Below are 19388 nucleotides of genomic sequence, written 5' to 3' on the forward strand. Positions count from 1 at the left end.
TTCAGAGCAGCCTATCACATTCCCTAATCAAAGTCATTTTATGTGTAAGTGTGCATGTGTAGCCCATTCACTATCTCCATCCATCCCTTCCTCAAGATGGCTGGACTATCATTGTAAATACACACCTGTACTTTGTATCTCCCCCACCTCATTGTACAGGGTGTGCTATTTATATGGATACACCTTAATAAAATGGGAATGGTTGGTGATATCAGCTTCTTGTTTGTGGCACATTAGTATATGGGAGGGGAAAAAATCTTTTCAAGATGGGTGGTGACCATGGTGGCCATTTTGAAGTCGGCCATTTTGAAGTCGGCCATTTTGGATCTATCTTTATTTTTTTCAATGGAAAGAGGGTCATGTGACACAAAAGTATTGAGATTTTCACAAAAAAACAATGGTGTGCTTGGTTTTAACATAACTTTATTCTTTCAAGAGTTATTTACAAGTTTCTCTTTGTTTACAGCCATTGACGTGTCACAGAGGTTAACATGTGAGGAGCGGATAAAAATTATGTTGATGTCTGTTGAACGCAGTACCGGGTCATTGCAGCAGATTTCAATGCAAAAAAACCCACACAAGAAATCTGTCACCATTCCCGTTTTATTTAGGTGTATCCATATAAATGGGCCACCCAAAAAAGTTTGCCTCATCACTAAACATAATGTTCTGTGTAAACTGAGGGTCCTGTTCCAATTTTTGTTTTGCCCATTCTGCATATTCATGATGCCGATCTGGTCACCAACCATTCCCATTTTATTTAGGTGTATCCATATAAATGGCCCACCATGTAGATTGTAAGCTCTCATTAGCAGGGTCATTATATTTTGCTTCATTGAATTATTGTTAACGTTGTTACGACTGTTGTGTTTGAAACTGTTAAACTGTCAACACTGTGGAATATGTTGGCGCTATAAAAATAACGTTTTTTATTATTATTATTATTATTATTATTATAAACAGGAAAAAGGCTTCTCCCTTGTGTGAGTTTTCTGGTGCCTAACAACATTTGATTTATGTGTAAACCATTTCCCACATTCTGAACAGGAAAAAGGCTTCTCCCCTGTGTGAGTTCTATGGTGATTAACCAAATCTGATTTCTGGTAAAAACACTTCCCACATTCTGAACAGAAAAAAGGCTTCTCCCCTGTGTGGGTTCGCTGGTGCTTAGCCAAATCTGATTTCTGGTTAAAACACTTCCCACATTCTGAACAGGAAAAAGGCTTCTCCCCTGTGTGGGTTCGCTGGTGCTTAACCAAAGCTGATTTCTGGTTAAAACATTTCCCACATTCTGAACAGGAAAAAGGCTTCTCCCCTGTGTGAGTTCTCTGGTGTTTAACAAAATCTGATTTCTGGATAAAACATTTCCCACATTCTGAACAGAAAAAAGGATTCTCCCCTGTGTGAATTCTCTGGTGCTTAACCAAAGTTGATCTCTCGTTAAAATACTTCCCACATTCTGAACAGCAAAAAGGCTTCTCCCCTGTGTGAGTTCTCTGGTGTCTAACAAGATTACATTTTTGGTTAAAACATTTCCCACATTCTGAACAGGAAAAAGGCTTCTTCCCTGGGTGCGTTCTCTGGTGCTGAACCAAATGTGATTTCTGGTTAAAACACTTCTCACATTCTGAACATGAAAATGGCTTCTCCCCCGTGTGAGTTCTCTCATGCCTAATAAGGTTTGAATTCCAGTTAAAGCATTTCCCACACTTGGAACATGAAAATCTCTTCTCCGTTGTGTGATTTTTTTGTTGATTAAGAAACGACTTTTTGAGGGAAAAACTATTTCTATATTCTGAATGTGAAAATGACTTATCTTCTTTAGGAGCAGTTTCTTTTTTGATGCTTATTTTCTTACTTTCATTTTCCTTAGTAGTCAGTAATGAATCAGAAGATGGGACCTGTTTCACAGGATCAGATGACAGATCTTTACTGTAAAGGGATGCTGGTATATCTGGAGCAATGGCAGTCACTTCAGTTGTATCCTGTGGGATTTCGAGATCATCTGATTTAAAAATTGAAGATATCAGCTGTCCTGATCTCCTGGTAGAGTCACCTGCAAAGAAAAAAAGATAATTATTTTAAATAAAATATCCTTGAATTTTGTATTTTTGAAAATGGCTGCTTAAACCGCCAGTGAAAATGGCAAGTTATGTAAAAATATTGAATGACTGTCTAAGTCAATGACAGTTCACAGTCTAATAGATAAAGTTAGAGGATGAACCAGTAGCGTGTGGTGTTCAACTGTTTGTTCATTCTGCCTCCCAAATATAATAAATAAAAAGCAACCCATCAATGATATGTAGGCGAAAATACCACCAATAACAACTCCTACTCATCTCACAAAAAACAAGTTCCCATTCAGGTCCATCATCTGTCAGAGAAAAAACAGATGTCCACATTATTAATGGCTCAAAGACTCTTGAAAAGCAACATGGCTTCCATAAACAAATCCAGCAAAACGCACTCTTTCCAAGTCAACTCTCCCCCTGGCTTCTGAGCTTTGCAGTGTACCTAAACCACATTTACCATCCCTGTATTTGGCATCACTGTAATGAGAAGGACCCACTTAGTTTCCTATGTGCGTGTCTAGTGGAGCACAATCCGGGCATTATGTGCTGGGCAATAATATGGCATATTTGTAATCTTCACTCTCCAACATCCCCTGTGTGCTAATTTCCACAAAGTGCCTGTGGAGTCAAAATAGTCACTACTCTTATAGATTAATTGACCGAGGGTTATAATTTCCAAAATGTAGTCCCTTTATGAGGATTTCTACTGTTCTGGATTTCTGACATTTTGTCATATTGAGACTTCCGCAAACGGTATGTCCCATTTTCTCTGGGATCTGCTCCTGTGACGTCTGCTTCTGTCACCAAGTGCCATCTTATTCACTCTGCAGGCTGCACCGGTGATGGAGGCGACATTAGAAACAGAAGCTGTAGGCGGCACAGGCACTGTTCAGCCACTAAGATTAGGGTGCCTGGGACCAGTAGTACTGTCCAGTCTGGCAGTATATATGTGTGGGTGCTGTCCAGGTGAAGTTATCTGCTCCCTGCTTCAGCACCTGCTTGCCCTCTTGCTTAACGTGTAGAAATGCAGTAAATATATACAGTAGATATGCGCTACATACACAGATGACCCTGATCTATGAATTACTGAACGTCTCCATGTATAGCTGGGTAGAGCAGGCTGGGGCACACGTACACTTAAGGAGGTGATCAAATTGATTGTGAAGCCGTACTCTGTCCTGGATCTGTACTATGTTGGATGATGCAGAGTCAGCAGTGTTGCAGCCGGCTGCGCTGATCCTGCCACCTGCTTGAAAAGGACAAAGCTGCCGCCCTATGTCTGCGTGATGTCACTACACTGCCGGCTCTCTTCTGTTGCAAAAAAGAAGGGATCCCTGACGAAGGACACTGAAGCCTCAGAAACGCATTGGATAATATCACTTGGTTTTGCAATAGAAGAGAGCCGGCAGTGTAGTGACATCACGCAGACATAGGGCGGCAGCTCTTTCCTTTTCAAGCAGGTGGCAGGATCAGCGCAGCCGGCCTGAACGCTGCTAACTCGGCATCATCCTACACAGTATATATCCATGACACAGTATGGCTTCATTATCGATTTGATCATCGCCTTAAGTGTATGGGAGCCCCTGACTACTCTGCCCAGCCATACACATAGACGTTTAGTAATGCATATATCAGTGTCATTTAGTGTATTTACCGCATATCTATAGTATTTCTTAAAGAGATTTGTATAAAAGTCCAGCTCACCCACGTCTGACCTCACCGCACCTCAGACTCGGATCCGGCCCTGCCCTGGCCGCACAGCAATAATAAAAGAAGAAGCGATGCAGCTGAGTGCTCTGGTGATTTATTGAATGCTGTTCAAACAACAGAACGTTGTTTACGCGTTTCTGGCTAGATGCCCTTAATCATAACCATTATGATTAAGGGCGTCTAGCCAGAAACGCGTAAACAACGTTCTGTTGTTTGAACAGCATTCAATAAATCACCAGAGCACTCAGCTGCATCGCTTCTTCTTTTATTATTTCTTAAAGAGGTTGTCCAGAACTAGGACAAGCACTTCTTAAACTAAATGTTCGTCCCTGATAAAATAATAAAGCTTATATTCACCTGCCAATCTGACTCCCTTCCAGCGGTGTTGGCACTCACTACATTGGGACTGCGATGTGGTGGAATGCCAAGTGATGCCCGGCACCCATTCAGCGCTGGCGTCACTGTCTCCATCTTTGGACAAACTGAACATGAAGAGGAAGTCCGGGATGAGCTGCAGCTCTGTCTTCCTCTTCATGTTCAGTTTGTCCGAAGGTGGAGACAGTGACGCCAGTGCTGATTGTGTGCCGGGCACCACGTGTCACAACACCGCATCACAGTAGACTACCCCTATACGTGTATATTACAGCCATAAACCACACAGAGAGTAGAGATATATCATGGCACAGGTGGAATGTGTTTTATGTAGTTTATCAAAATCCTGCTTCAAGTTATTTGGTTTTAAACAGAAAAAAGAAATTGAAAACTCAGGCTAGGGGAAGATCTGTTGTTATTGTACAGAAATTCACACTTGGCCTCACTGTACAATTAATGTTGTCAATCATAAAAGGGAAGTTTGGCCAGAAAGACTGGACCTGGTCTTGGAGGGACCATGAGACATTCAGCGGCACAGAAGGGAGAGAAGATTCATCCGATAAGATCTCAGGGATCTAGGAAGCCAACAGCATCATTACCCTCCGCTTTCTCTTACAGGCCCAGCATAAGATTTTTCTTCAAGTGATTTTCTATCTTGTCAGCACATTCTACGTACGCTGTCATTTGGCTTTATAGTTACAGATCTGGGCAGGTAACGGTCAGCGTCTCCTAATACCAGGGGGTAGGTGGATCCTCCAGGTTGTAAGTGTTAGGAATCTGGGTTCAATAATGCCTATGCGGGAATCCAGATTCACACATTTGTCTCCAGAGCCTAAGTCCTTTTTCCCAGCTTCTGAGCATGCCCATGGGACGAGCTCCCATTGGAGTTCAGGAGTCAGGTGCTCAGGTCCTGCTCCTGATTTCATTGGCTTAGCTCAGAGCTCTGGAGATTTCCGGCAGGTCCCGTACGCTATAAAAAGTGCGCATGGCCGTTATGCCATGCGCTAGTATTTTTATACTGCAGCTGTGTGTTTGGTGACGGATGCTTGGATTGGTGACTGACTAATTAAGAAACCCCTTCCCTCGGTTATTACGTCTGTGTGAGTGAGTGGTGTTCTGTCAGCACCTGCGCTAGTGCCAGCGCACAAGCTCCATCTTTCCAGCAGCTTAGCGTCCTGCATCGCGCTTGCGATATTTGCGGTTGCAGCCTGTCCAGGCGTGCGCAGTTGCAACGCCAAGCACACGTGTACATGGTAAGTCCGCTCGGTTGTAGTGACTGTATTTAACTACTCCGGTTTCTGGCTACCGCACGTGTGCCGCTGAGATCATGTGCTGTTAACAGGCTCAGCGATACTTTTGGTATTATTTTTCCCTGCAGCTCTGTGTCATTTAACAGAGCTTGCCTTTTTGCACCTGGGTGAGTTAGAACCCTGTGCATATTACCGCTTTAGTGCTCCGCCTCTCTCAGCAGCGGTTCTGTCATCCACCGCATGGTGGACCCTGAGTGGCGAAGGCACTTTAATTTTTTTTTTTTTAGTGCCTTCTGCCACTCCTAACAGTAAGTCATTAGAACAGTTTTGGGTGGAGGAGAATGCTGTGGTCTAGAGGCAAAATGGTGATCACACGATTGTGATATGTCCAGACTACACCACCGATAAAGCAGCCACTGCCGGTGACTAAGAGGAATCTGCGACTTCTCTGCATTCAGTGGTTACTACTCACCTGGGCAGTCATATGTGGGAATCTCCTCTTTACACCACTCATCATCTCTCACATATGTCTCTGTAGTATTAATATGGGTCAGATCTTCACCCTGAAACAAATATTGTAAAAGTCACAGGCAGATGGAGAAGTCCCATCTATGATCAGCTCTAATCCTGCCATCTCCACCGTTCTCATTACACAAGTATAAAACATATAATACTGGTGGATAAAACAAGACTGAGCACAAGACCTTCACAGCCGTCTACACATCATAGGAGAGATCTCCTGACACCTTCTCTCCTCCTACCTGATGATCCTGAGGAACACTGGGATCTTCTTGGTTACAGTCCTGTGGAAGAAGAGGACGGGGACATCTCTCTGGTGTTGTCCTCTTACTGGATAGATCTGGAGGAAACACATACAGGGACTGAATTCATTCTCTACATACAGATAATTATAGGCCGTGTGTATTTAGTCCTGTCTATTACCTGGTGATGTGAGGGGCTGGGGAACCTCCATTATGACGTTCTTGTACAGATCTCTGTGTCCTTCTAAATACTCCCACTCCTCCATGGAGAAATAGACAGCGACATCCTGACACCTTATAGGAACCTGACACATACAATGATACTGTCATCCCCCGATCCCTTCATAGTGTTACTGTATAATGTCCCAGCATTCCCAGCAGTGTCACCTCTCCAGTCAGCAGCTCCATCATCTTGTAGATGAGGTCTAGGATCTTCTGGTCATTGATGTCCTCATGGATCAGGGGGTGAGGTGGAGACCCTGTGATTGGGCTCAGGGGTCTTCCCCATCCCTCAGACACAGGGTCCTGACAGCGATCACTACAGGTCTTCTTCACCACTGTGTAATCCTGGTTATGGAGAGACACATTAATAAACCTCACTACAGACATTTCCAGAGTCCTCACCTCTCCAGTTCTGTCCATCTGTTATTCCCATAGATAAGAATGATGTAATGTGACGTCATCAGAATCTCTCACCTCTCCAGTGAGATGGAAGAGGATCTCTAGGGTGAGGTGTAACATCCTCTCCGCCATCTTGTCTCTGTCCATATCCATCCTTGATGGGTAAATCAGGAAAATTCTCTTCTGTAGAAGATCTTCACTGAGAGGATCCGATATTGTAGAGACCTGAATGAGAAGATGAGACAATGTTTCCAGGCTTCTTCTTGTGGGAATCGGCTGCGATATCCCCTGTGCAATATATAGTATTTCTAATATTAATGTGCTCAGTAATGGGGGGAATCTCCACATACCTCCACCCGCAGAGCCGCACTCCACATATATGGCTGCTCTGTGCACAGGACCTGTGATGAGGTCACAGGAGGGGAGGAGTCAGGGGTCACATGATCTCCGGAGTGCAGACCTCCATGGAGCCTTCTCCTCAGTCAGTGACATTCCCGCCATTATTCGCCCCTCACTACTGGCACAATTACCCCGCGCCGCCTTCTCTACACAGTGTTATGTGTGGAATGTAACGTGTGATTTCTCTGGAGGGAAATAGACCTCACACACAGGGTCGGTTTTAGGCAAAGTTTAATATGGGGCCCAAATGCTGACATATTGCACATCACACAGGAGCATTTCGGTTGTAGTTACATGCGCTGAGTTCAGGCCGCTAAACAAGCGTGATCGACAATATTGAAATCGTTCCACACTTGTTTCCCGGCCTCTTTCCACCGGCTGAGGAATAATGATGGGAACAGAACAATCACTATTAGATGAATCTGTCCCCAGACAGGATCATGTTATCAGCAGCACATCTACAGTTTACACCGGCGATGTGCTGCCGAGAACAATGATTTTTCTTCCAGCATAAACAATCCAATCACTTGATGAATATGCAGCATTTTGCTTGTTTAGTATAATACACCCCATAGTCCGCCATACTTTATAATGTGCACCACAGTCCTCCATAATGTAAAATGCACACCCCATAGTCCTCTATATAATATAATGTGCCCCATAGTCCTCTATATAGTATAATACACTCCCTATAGTCATCCCAATAGTATAATACACCATAATACTGCCATCTGCCACCATTGCACTCTAACCAGCGTGTCTATCTATTCTCCCTACAGGTACGTCACCCAGCTTTCCATACAGACTTCTTACCTCTGCTTCTAATATTCACTTGGTATGTCTTTCAACTAACCCCCTGCTTTACCCCAGTGTCATCCACAACCTGAGTCCTCCATACATCTGTGACCTCGTCTCCCGGTACTTTCCTGCACGAAACCTCCGATTCTCACAAGATCTCCTTCTCTACTCCCCTCTTATCTCCTCTTCCCACAATCGCATACAAGATTTCTCCCGCGCATTCCCCCTACTCTAGAACTCTCTACCACAACATTTCAGACTCTCACCTACCATGGAAACCTTCAAAAAGAACCTGAAGACCGACCTCTTCCGACAAGCCTACAACCTGCAGTGATCCTCCGTCTACTGAACCGCCGCACAACCAGCTCTACCCTCACTGTATCCTCACCCATCCCCTTGTAGATTGTGAGCCCTCGCGGGCAGGGTCCTCTCTCATCCTGGACCAGTCATGACTTGTATTGTATAAGATTACTGTACTTGTATGTATTAAAAATAAAAATAAATAAAAATACCTTTGACAAGTGTCTGCATTTTAAATATCAAGAAATCAGCATAATAATTCAATAGCAGACAGAAAATAAATGGACGATAAGGACAATCGCAAACTACCTAAAGAGAAAACTGCAGATTTTTATGGAATAAATTCATGGACTTCAGTGCGCTGCTTGACAAATTCACGAACTCAGGTTATGAGAAAAGATTAACTTTTTTATTTCCCAACGCGTTTCAAAGTGTATACCACTTCTTCCTCAGGGGATGACATATATAATGGCGGGCAGAGGCTCAATCCACTGCTGGGTGGATTGCTGACTGCTGGAGCCTCTGCCCGCCATTTCATTAGGTAATTTATGCTTCCTCTCTTATTACTATGCTTCTTAGGCATCATATATCTGTCTAACCATGGTGAATGGTCACCTGCTACCTGATAATGATCTGTGTATCTAGCTGTTTACTTGATGGATGGAGCTGGTATAAAGAGATATATATCTACATATATACTGTTTGGCGGTCTATTCCTAATTGCCATACATTGCCATGCACTATATGCACGCTGTGATAATTTAGTAACTTTATGTATGCTTTGTTACTGCATAGGTTCTGGTTGTACAGCAATCCTTTTTTATCCATGCGGTGTGCGGTTTCGCACTTTATCGCCCACTCCCCCCCATTTGTATCTGGATGTGTCTTAATTAAAATAAAAACTTTTTTGACTTTACTCTGGACTTATAGTCGCTTTTTTGGAGCTCTGCTCAGTTTTCTCTTTTGTATGTATTATGTATACCCCTCCTCACATGGAATAAATGGCGCTATAATAATAATAAATAATAATACACTCCTCATAGTGCTCCATATAGTATAACGCACCACTATAATAATAATAATCTTTATTTTTATATAGCGCTAACATATTCCACAGCGCTTTACAGTTTGCACACATCATCATCACTGTCTGTCTTTGGAATGTGGGAGGAAAACGGATAACCCAGAGGAAACCCACGCAAACACGAGGAGAACATACAAACTCCTTGCAGATGTTGTCCTTGGTGGGATTCAAACCCAGGACTCCAGCGCTGCAAGGCTGCAGTGCTATCCACTGAGACACCGTGCTGCCCAATGGATGACACCATAGTCATCCATGCATTTCAATTCACTTCCCATAGTATAATGCACCCCATAGTTCTTCATATAGCATAATGTATTCCCCCATAGTCCTCGATACAGTATAATGCAGCCCACATATAGTATAATGCAGCCACCCCATAGAGTATAATGCAGCCACCCCACAGAGTATAACGTAACCCCCATAGAATATAATGCAGCCCCCCTCATAGAGTATGATGTAACCACCAATCATAGAATATAATACAGCCCCCCATAGAATATAATGTAGCCCCGAATAGAATAGAATACAGCCCACCTCCCCATAGAATATAATGTAGCACCATCAAATCCTCCCTCATAAAATCTAATACAGCCCCCCATAGAATATAATGTAGCCCCCCATAGAATATAATTTTCAGGAACACTGCACTGCACTTGCTCACTGAGCCAGTGCGCGAGTCCGGAGTAAAACAAACTGTGCTCTAAGATATCTCTGTTATGAATGGGTCACCGAGGAGGAAAACATCTAAACATGCTAAGTGTCATGATCTCAGTGCGGGTTTGACTCGCACACGTGGGGTTAATGTCTGGAACCAGTGCTGATGACTGGCATTTCTGGGGTTAAAGGTTGTGATCCCAGTGCAGGCTTACCTGCACACCTGGGGCTATGATTGTGGCCTCTCCCTGGTTCTGGGGAGGCTTCTTATAGCCTCAGGACGCTCCCATCCCCGTCAGTTATACTCTTGCCCTTGGCATAGTGTGGTGACCCCTGAGTGTGTTTTTGCTGTGTTCTGGTTGCTTGATTCTCTGTGTATGGCTCGATCTGTTCTCTGGATATTGCTTTGGATTCTGCTTGGTACCTTCTATGTCTGTTTGGTTTTGACTGCTGCTTGGCCCTGACTATCCGCTCTGTCTCATCCTTGGTACGTTACGGCTATCTCTGTGTATGAACCCCGTTTTGCCTGACTCTGAGAAATTCTGTATAGTGTCTTTCCATCTCACTAAGCAGGATGCTAAGCCCCGCCCCCTTGCAGTCACATGACCGTAGGTCCCGTGTCTGCTTGCTAAACTTCAGCATCCACAGGTCCTGTGCATCGGTACTTTCTGGCTGTACCTGACCCCGGTACCCCTATAGTGCGGGTGAGTCCCTGCTCAGCGGAGGCTGCATGCCGGCGCTGACAGGATCCTGACACTCAGGACACGCGCACTGGCTCAGTGAGCAAGTACAGTGCGGTGTTCCTGACTCTAAGCCCAGAAAAACCAGAGAGGTTGGTAACTATGCAGATTGCAGATCCCTGATCTTACCACACAACTAGCAGCAGCCGTGGAGCGTGCCTACGATGAACCTAGACGCCTCGTCACAGCCGGAGGACTAAAGAAGCCTTAAGCAAGAAAAGGGAAAACTAACTGCCCCAGAGCAGAACCCAAAGGAATAGACAGCCCCCACACATGTATTGATGGTGAAACAAGATGAAAGCACAAACACAGGTAGGAAAATAGGCTGAGCAAATGATGGGGCCCAAACTAACTAGAAAGGAGAGGAAAGGAAAGACACTGTCTGCAATCTGCAAAAAACCCTACAAAAATAATGTCCAACACTTCTGATAGCAAAAATAACCCTGAAGTCACTAGACTTCTCCCACTCTATCAGCACTCTGAAATATTCTGAGACAGAGCAAAAAGATGCCAAATAAGGGACAAAAAGAAAATTGGCAAACACAGATAAATAAGAGTGGAAATACAGCACAGCCCAAGCCGGGGCTGGCTGACCACAAAAAACTGAATAGACCAACAAAATCAAGTGTGAATATTAACAGAGAAACTTAGCTTGAGCTGACTGGAACAGAGCTGAGAACCAAGACCTGACAAACATCCAATCTGAGACTCCTGAAGTCCAATCGTCATCCTCATTCTCAGGTGGCAGATCTCCACCGATCAAATCAGCCTCACTACCTCCTGTTACCACCAGAGGGAGTCTGGAAGGAGAACTCACAACTGGTGAACCAGAGAATGAACTCACAACAGAAAAGGCTACGGCTGCCTGCCATACGAGAAAGTTCCAAGAGAGAGTCAACAGGGGGAACTTCAGTGAACTCAGTACTGCGACTAACTCAGATAAGCGCTAGAACGGAGGCCACACTACCTATCTGCAGAAAGAGAATTCCTAATTTGCTTCCAGGTTGACCAACTCCTTCTCCATCTGTACTCTGGGTCCTGGACAGCACTTACCAAGTACAGGTAAAGGAACTGCACGACTGTGTCTGACATCTTTCTCCTGCGCCTGGTGCAGGGCTCTGCTACATCCTGCACTGCACACCATCTACCAACTCTTTCATCTGCCCTGCGACTACGGCCCTACCTGTGCAGGGCTTCTACATCTTAGCTGCACCACAACATCTGTCTCAGAGAAGCGACACTGCAACGCTGGTCAATCTGATCAGAAACCACAGGTGGCGTCACCTATCATTCACCTATAAACGTTATTCACCCCTTTGCATGGACGCCCAGGGCCACGGACTGGGTCACCACCACCATGACACATCCCTCTGAGACACCGGCCCGGTACCGATTAACCCCACTGCCCTGGCTGGCGACCCACACTCCATGTCAGATTCATCTTGGACTGGGGAATTCGCGATTTGACTTGATAACCCATGCATGGTATGTGAGAAAGAACTACATGGACTAATGTGAAGTGTGGCCTGCTGCATCATTCACTTTTGGTGGGGGTGAAGGACACAAGGAAAGGGGTTCTTCCTGACCAGAAGCCTGCACTAACGACTCAGTGCTTGCATTTTTTGAAACTTCAGAAGAGGAGGGCATATTAGCTGGAGTCTGTTTCGGCAATGTAAGTCAAAACCAGTTCCTGATGCTCCGGCTTTAAAAGCGGTTAACCTACTCCCAGAAAAGGTAGCCTTCCAGGCCTTCCGGAGCCAGACCATGACGCAGGCTCAACACCTCCTGTCTTAGCTGCTATTGTGCTTTTGCCACTACCACCAGATGCACCACCACCATCAGTACCAGCTGGCCTCCCCACACCCACGTCCACGGCCTCTTCCACCATTCTTCCAAATTTTGGAGAAAATGTACCCAAAATAACATCAGATATATGGTACTGAATCAGAAGTGTATAGCTGTATACAGTCAAAGGATAATTGTAAATCTCTGTATATATTTCATGAGTCACACAGAGACGCTCACAGGCTCAGTATGGATTAGACAAGAATATAAAAAGTAGAAAAAGGGTACAGTATCATCAGATAGCAGGTATATATAGTATAGTTTAAACATTGTAAATCTCCGTATATATTTCAGGAGGCAGACACAGACGCTCTCAGGCTCAGTATGGATTACAACACAATATAAAATGCCGTAAAACGGTAATGGATCTGAAGCGCACAGCTGTATACAGTGTAGGGGGTCATTGTCAATCTCAGTATTTATTTCCACAGTCAGAAACAGACTCTCACTTGGTCAGTTTGGATTAGACCAGAATATAAAAAGCAGTAAATGGGTAATGTATCACACGCATAGAGCTGTATACAGTGTTGGGGTAATTTTTAAATGTACATATAAATTGCAGGAGTAACCCACAGACTCTCACACGCTCAGGAAGGATCACACCACAATATAAAAAGAAGATCCGCAAGAAATAATCACACATGTGGGCCAATGTTCCAGGTGTCAATGATACACATAGAGTGGTGGGTGGAGGAGGACTTTCTGGCACAAAGGGTACAGTATCACCAGATACCAGGTATATATAGCATAGTTTAAACATTAAAAATGTACATCTATATCAGGAGTAGTGTTGAGTCACCCCGCTAGTGTTCGAGTTCGGTTCATCGAACAGGAGGCAAGTTTGTCGAACGTTCGACGAACACTGTCGAACCCAATTGAAAACAATGGCAGGCAAATACAAACACATACAAACACATTCAAAACACCTTAAAAGGTGCCCCAAAGCAGACAAAATGCTCAGAAGACACAAATAACATATGAAAAAGGGCAACTACATATAGAAAAGAGGTGGAGGAGTAAAAGGAGGAAGAGACACAGATATAGGCATGTCATGCCCTTATAAAGTCAAGAAAGGCTGGAATAAAAATCTAAAATACAAAAAAAATTCTAAAATTCTAAAATTGAAGACGATCACTGTCGGACTTCCCACCATAAATTATGCCAACTGCCGATCGGGCGGCGTTATTCCCATGACCCTCCGAACAGCGTCCATGAAGGCAAAGTGTTTGGTTTACGGGGGCAGTATGGTTGCAAAGCTGAACCTTAAAGGAATGTCCAGAAGGGCACCACCACAAGGAATGTCCAGAAGGGCACCACCACAAGGAGTGGAGCCTGCGGCTTAATTGGACTCCACACGGGCAACCTCAACCATGCCAGCCACGGAAAGGATGGACAGATTGCAAGCTTTCTCGATTCTGTGGGTAGTGGTGTATGGCCGTTTTTAGTTGTGCTAGCGATTTGTCAGCTTAATTCCGTTAATGAACGAGACTCTGGCATGCCCCCGTGGTCCGCATCCAGCTTACTAGAGGGACACGCGAGGCTCTGGCACGCGAGATCGAGCAATAACAGGTCTGTCATGAACTTACATGTCCGGGGCTGCACGCATGCTACACTGAAAGGACCAGCGTGTGTCGCTAACAGGTGCGGATAACCCGCTGAACCCCGTTAGTGATGGGGATCTGGGATTCCAATTCTTCCCCGTGAACGAGGATTTCCCAGTAAGTGCAGGTCAACCGGAATTCCGGAATTAGGCCTAACCGTCATTCCAGAAAGAATGTGCAAAAATTAAGTGTCCAAACCACAGGTGCTGTAGCTTGCTTAACAGCTGGGCTCCTATGCTGAGTAGCACACAGTTCTTACATAAATAGGCGGCATAGCTTGGTTCACGGGTGGGCAACTCTGCTGAGTAGCAGACAGTGCTTACATAAACAGGCGGCATAGCTAGGTTCACGGGTGGGCTCCTCTGCTGAGCAGTACACACAGGTACTAGGCCCAAAGTGTTAAATGGAGTTAAAAAATGGTTCTTACATAAACAGGTGGCACAGCTTGGTTCACGGGTGGGCTCCTCTGCTGAGTAGCAGACACAGTTACTAGGCCCAAAGTATTAACTGGGCTAAATGCAGTCAAAAACTGGTTCTTTCATAAACAGGCGGCATAGCTAGGTTCACGGGTGGGCTCCTCTGCTGAGTAGCAGACAGTGCTACAAGGCCCAAAAGGATTTTCTGGACAAGATGCGGTAAAAAATTATTAGAAACACACACGGTGTAGCTCCCTGACAGGTGTACTACACAGCTGGCTATCAGACACCGCTACTATGCCATGAAACTGTCTATTAACATTGAAAACCATTATTAATGTGGAAATAAAGTTACGCTTTTGGTGAACGAACCGTTCTCGAACGGAACCTCGAACAGCCGAATTTTAAGTAAAGTGTTCGAGCTCGAAGAACGGCTCGAACATCGCCCAAAACAGCTCGAATTTGAACTTGGCAAACAGTTCGACTCGAACACCGCTCATCTCTAATCAGGAGTCAGACTCACACGGTCTCAGGCCCAGTATGGATTCAACAAGATTGTAGAAACTTGAGAAAGGGTACAGTATCACTGGATAACAGGTATATATAGCATAGTTTAAACATTAAAAATCTCTGTGTATATTTCCGGAGTCCGACAAAGACACTCACAGCCTCAGTATGGATTAGACAAGAATCTAAAAAGTAGAAAAAGGGTAATGTATTCGAAGCGTACACCAGTATACACTGTTGGGGCATTTTTAAATATTCATATATATTTCAGTCTCAGTAAGACAGTCCAGACTCTCCTCAAGAGGAAACGAGATGAATACAAGTACAGACAGAAAGTCAAGTGATTGAGGGTCGTAATTCCAAAATTTCTGCAATTACTTTGTCTGTGGAGACAGCGAAAACAGTTCTTTGTGAAGAAAGGGTTGCTGTATCGCAGTACCGTGGATCCCATCACCGTTACTTATCTCCATCAAATTGTGATCACAGGGAGAGATGTAGACATGGTCCTCACTTCCTATCATGATCTGTCACTTTGTAGTGCAAAAGACAGAAGCCACAGGCCGTAGGCGATTCTATTGGATTGGCATAAGAGGACACATTTAAAATTGTGGGCAGGAATGTCACACGTCTGTGAGTAGGAAAACTGTGAAAGCTGATGATAAACCACCACTGCATCTCATTGTGAGTCGACATCCATAACAAATGGAAGCCATTGATCATCTGAAGATAGAGCCCAGCAGGACAGGGCATAGCTTCGTCTTAACCATCATCTATCAGTTCGCCAAATTTGTAGTGGCAGTCCCAGTGAAGGATTTAACAGCCCAGACTACACAGCGGTGGAGCAGGGAGAGGTAAGTATTGCAAGTGCTGGGGCCCTGAGCAAGCAGGAGGGGCCCACTCGTGGGCGGCAGTACTGGCACAGGGCCCCTCATAGTATGCCGGTGTGTCTGACGGCAGGTGTGCACCCCCACCATCAGAGACACTTGATTGTACTATGAGGGACTCTGTGCCAGTGCCGTCGCCCAAGAGTGGGCCCACCCACCTGTCCAGGGCAACGGCACTCCCACGGGTGCATGCGCCAGGTGGTGACCCCGGCCCTGGGGGGGGAGGCAGCCCAGTTAGGGAGGTGGAAAAAATGGCATTTGTTGATGTTGGACATTCAGCAGCTGCAAATGGAGGAATTGGAGAAGTCCGAGGAAGAGGAGGACAAAAGCGAGCCATTTTTCTGGCAACCTATGTGTCAGCAGGGGAAGGTGGGACAAAATCCTTTGAAACCCCGTGGCTTGGATCTCACACAGGGAGGACGTGCCTTGCAGCAGCTCCCGCTTCCAGCCATAAAATTAGCCTATTTTGACCCGGACAAAAGTGGAAAAATCAATCTCAGAGCGTCCCGGGCTTGGAGAAGAAGGTGAGGGGCGGTGGAGAGAAGAGAGGGGCTGCTGCTCTCCGCTGGGACACCGGAGCGCAGAGCGGCCTCGTGGAGAGTGCTGCGGCGCCAACGAGAGAAGGGCGCCATCTTTACATCCCCATGCGGCGCGGATAAGGCCTGGAAACCGGACCACAGGAGGCCCTCGACAGAGGCGTGAGACCGCGGACTAAGGAGCGGTCTCGCCCGTCGGAGCAGAAGGCGGTGAGAGGTGGCCGTGGCGCGGGGAGCTCCCGGTGAGCTGTCTGTGGGGCCTGCGGGGGATACTACTGCTACTGGCGGTGGAAGGGAGCGTTGGCTCTGTGTCCGAGGGGCCGGGTTGTTGACGGCCCCCTGTCTCGCTGGGACGTTTACCTGGGACTGGGACGCTCTTGGATCGGGGGATATCGCTCTCCCCTCATGGGGGTGCTGCTGTCTGCAGATCTTTGAGCCACCGGTGAGGATGACATTGTATCATTTCTGAAGCGCCGCGGGGGGAGTTGGCGTTGCCCTGTCCCTACCGACTCCCGCAGATCTCCACGGATGTTTTCATACAATGGGGAAAAAAAGTATTTAGTCAGTCAGCAATAGTGCAAGTTCCACCACTTAAAAAGAGGAGAAGCGTCTGTAATTTACATCATAGGTAGACCTCAACTATGGGAGACAAACTGAGAAAAAAAAATCCAGAAAATCACATTGTCTGGTTTTTTTTTTCATTTTATTTGCATATTATGGTGGAAAATAAGTATTTGGTCAGAAACAAAATTTCATCTCAATACTTTGTGATATATCCTTTGTTGGCAATGACAGAGGTCAAACGTTTTCTGTAAGTCTTCACAAGGTTGCCACACACTGTTGTTGGTATGTTGGCCCATTCCTCCATGCAGATCTCCTCTAGAGCAGTGATGTTTTTGGCTTTTCGCTTGGCAACACGGACTTTCAACTCCCTCCAAAGGTTTTCTATAGGGTTGAGATCTGGAGACTGGCTAGGCCACTCCAGGACCTTGAAATGCTTCTTACGAAGCCACTCCTTCGTTGCCCTGGCGGTGTGCTTTGGATCATTATCATGTTGAAAGACCCTGCCACGTTTCATCTTCAATGCCCTTGCTGATGGAAGGAGGTTTGCACTCAAAATCTCACGATACATGGCCCCATTCATTCTTTCATGTACCCGGATCAGTCGTCCTGGCCCCTTTGCAGAGAAACAGCCCCAAAGCATGATGTTTCCACCACCATGCTTTACAGTAGGTATGGTGTTTGATGGATGCAACTCAGTATTCTTTTTCCTCCAAACACGACAAGTTGTGTTTCTACCAAACAGTTCCAGTTTGGTTTCATCAGACCATAGGACATTCTCCCAAAACTCCTCTGGATCATCCAAATGCTCTCTAGCAAACTTCAGACGGGCCCGGACATGTACAGGCTTAAGCAGTGGGACACGTCTGGCACTGCAGGATCTGAGTCCATGGTGGCGTAGTGTGTTACTTATGGTAGGCCTTGTTACATTGGTCCCAGCTCTCTGCAGTTCATTCACTAGGTCCCCCCGCATGGTTCTGGGATTTTTGCTCACCGTTCTTGTGATCATTCTGACCCCACGGGGTGGGATTTTGCGTGGAGCACCAGATCGAGGGAGATTATCAGTGGTCTTGTATGTCTTCCATTTTCTAATTATTGCTCCCACAGTTGATTTCTTCACTCCAAGCTGGTTGGCTATTGCAGATTCAGTCTTCCCAGCCTGGTGCAGGGCTACAATTTTGTTTCTGGTGTCCTTTGACAGCTCTTTGGTCTTCACCATAGTGGAGTTTGGAGTCAGACTGTTTGAGGGTGTGCACAGGTGTCTTTTTATACTGATAACAAGTTTAAACAGGTGCCATTACTACAGGTAATGAGTGGAGGAAAGAGGAGACTCTTAAAGAAGAAGTTACAGGTCTGTGAGAGCCAGAAATCTTGATTGCTTGTTTCTGACCAAATACTTATTTTCCACCATAATATGCAAATAAAATGAAAAAAAAACAGACAATGTGATTTTCTGGATTTTTTTTTCTCAGTTTGTCTCCCATAGTTGAGGTCTACCTATGATGTAAATTACAGACGCCTCTCATCTTTTTAAGTGGTGGAACTTGCACTATTGCTGACTGACTAAATACTTTTTTCCCCACTGTATATTAGCTCCTCACCCTCCAAGCTACATGGGGTTATTTACATATAGAAAAATGCACTACTAGACTTTTCTTGACGGACGAGTGGTGAATTAAGGGCACGCTTCAATTAAGCAGAATGGTCAAAACTAATAAAGAGCGTGCAAAACCGTTGGCTGCAGAGGCGTATCGAGGCAAGCAGGGTGAAATGGATAAATTTTTGAAAAATAAATCTGCATCGACTAGGCCTAATGCTAAAAGGCTCCCTACAGAGGTTGTGGAAGAGGAACATGTCGAGGACTCAGACTCCAGTGATGATGCTTCAGGCAGCGATGTTACTCAATCGGACTCTGGGAAACTTTCTAGATCGGTTTTTAAAAAATTATTAGCACAAGCTATAAAACCATTAGTTAATGAGATATCTGGTATGAGAGCGGATTTGCTACATATTGGTAATAGAGTGGAGTCCTTGAAGTCATCCCAGTCCTCTATCATTAGCCACTCCAATGCCATGAGAGAGCATCTGGACTACCACAGAGCACAGCTTAACAACTCTTTTCTGGCCTTGGAGGACCAGGAAAATCGGAGCCGCAGGAAGAATATACGGATAAAAGGCTTGCCTGAAAGTGTTTCTACAGAAATATTAGAAAAATCTACGAAGGAGATCTTTGCCCTCTTAATCCCACAAGAAAAATGTGACCGAATTGTAATAGAA

The 19388-nt window shown here is 45.3% G+C and overlaps 1 protein-coding gene across 1 annotated transcript; it reads right to left on the reverse strand.

The window, feature by feature from the left end:
• Nucleotides 1-406: 406 nt before the first annotated feature.
• On the reverse strand, nt 407-7089 carry LOC141074065 (uncharacterized). Its single transcript, XM_073561581.1, has 6 exons — nt 6862-7089; nt 6553-6732; nt 6347-6470; nt 6166-6263; nt 5877-5967; nt 407-2056 (listed from the first exon to the last, which is right to left on the reverse strand). Exons 1-6 carry the CDS (start codon nt 6937-6939, stop codon nt 954-956), a joined length of 1674 nt encoding a protein of 557 aa, XP_073417682.1. The 5' UTR covers nt 6940-7089; the 3' UTR covers nt 407-953.
• Between the last annotated feature and the right edge of the window lie 12299 nt (nt 7090-19388).

The sequence above is a fragment of the Dendrobates tinctorius genome, unplaced genomic scaffold (genome assembly GCF_039654945.1).
Source record: "Dendrobates tinctorius isolate UK_male_01 unplaced genomic scaffold, ASM3965494v1 ptg000322l, whole genome shotgun sequence".
NCBI classification, from domain to species: domain Eukaryota; kingdom Metazoa; phylum Chordata; class Amphibia; order Anura; family Dendrobatidae; genus Dendrobates; species Dendrobates tinctorius.

What these genes read in the sequence shown, in the direction of transcription:
- LOC141074065 (XM_073561581.1), bottom strand. Translation starts at nt 6,939, where the DNA reads ATGGATATGGACAGAGACAAGATGGCGGAGAGGATGTTACACCTCACC. An exon ending in TGGAGCTGCTGACTGGAGAG is followed by an intron (nt 6,471 to 6,552) that starts GTGACACTGCTG and finishes TGTATGTGTCAG; the next exon opens with GTTCCTATAAGGTGTCAGGA. An exon ending in TCCCACATATGACTGCCCAG is followed by an intron (nt 2,057 to 5,876) that starts GTGAGTAGTAAC and finishes TTTTCTTTGCAG; the next exon opens with GTGACTCTACCAGGAGATCA.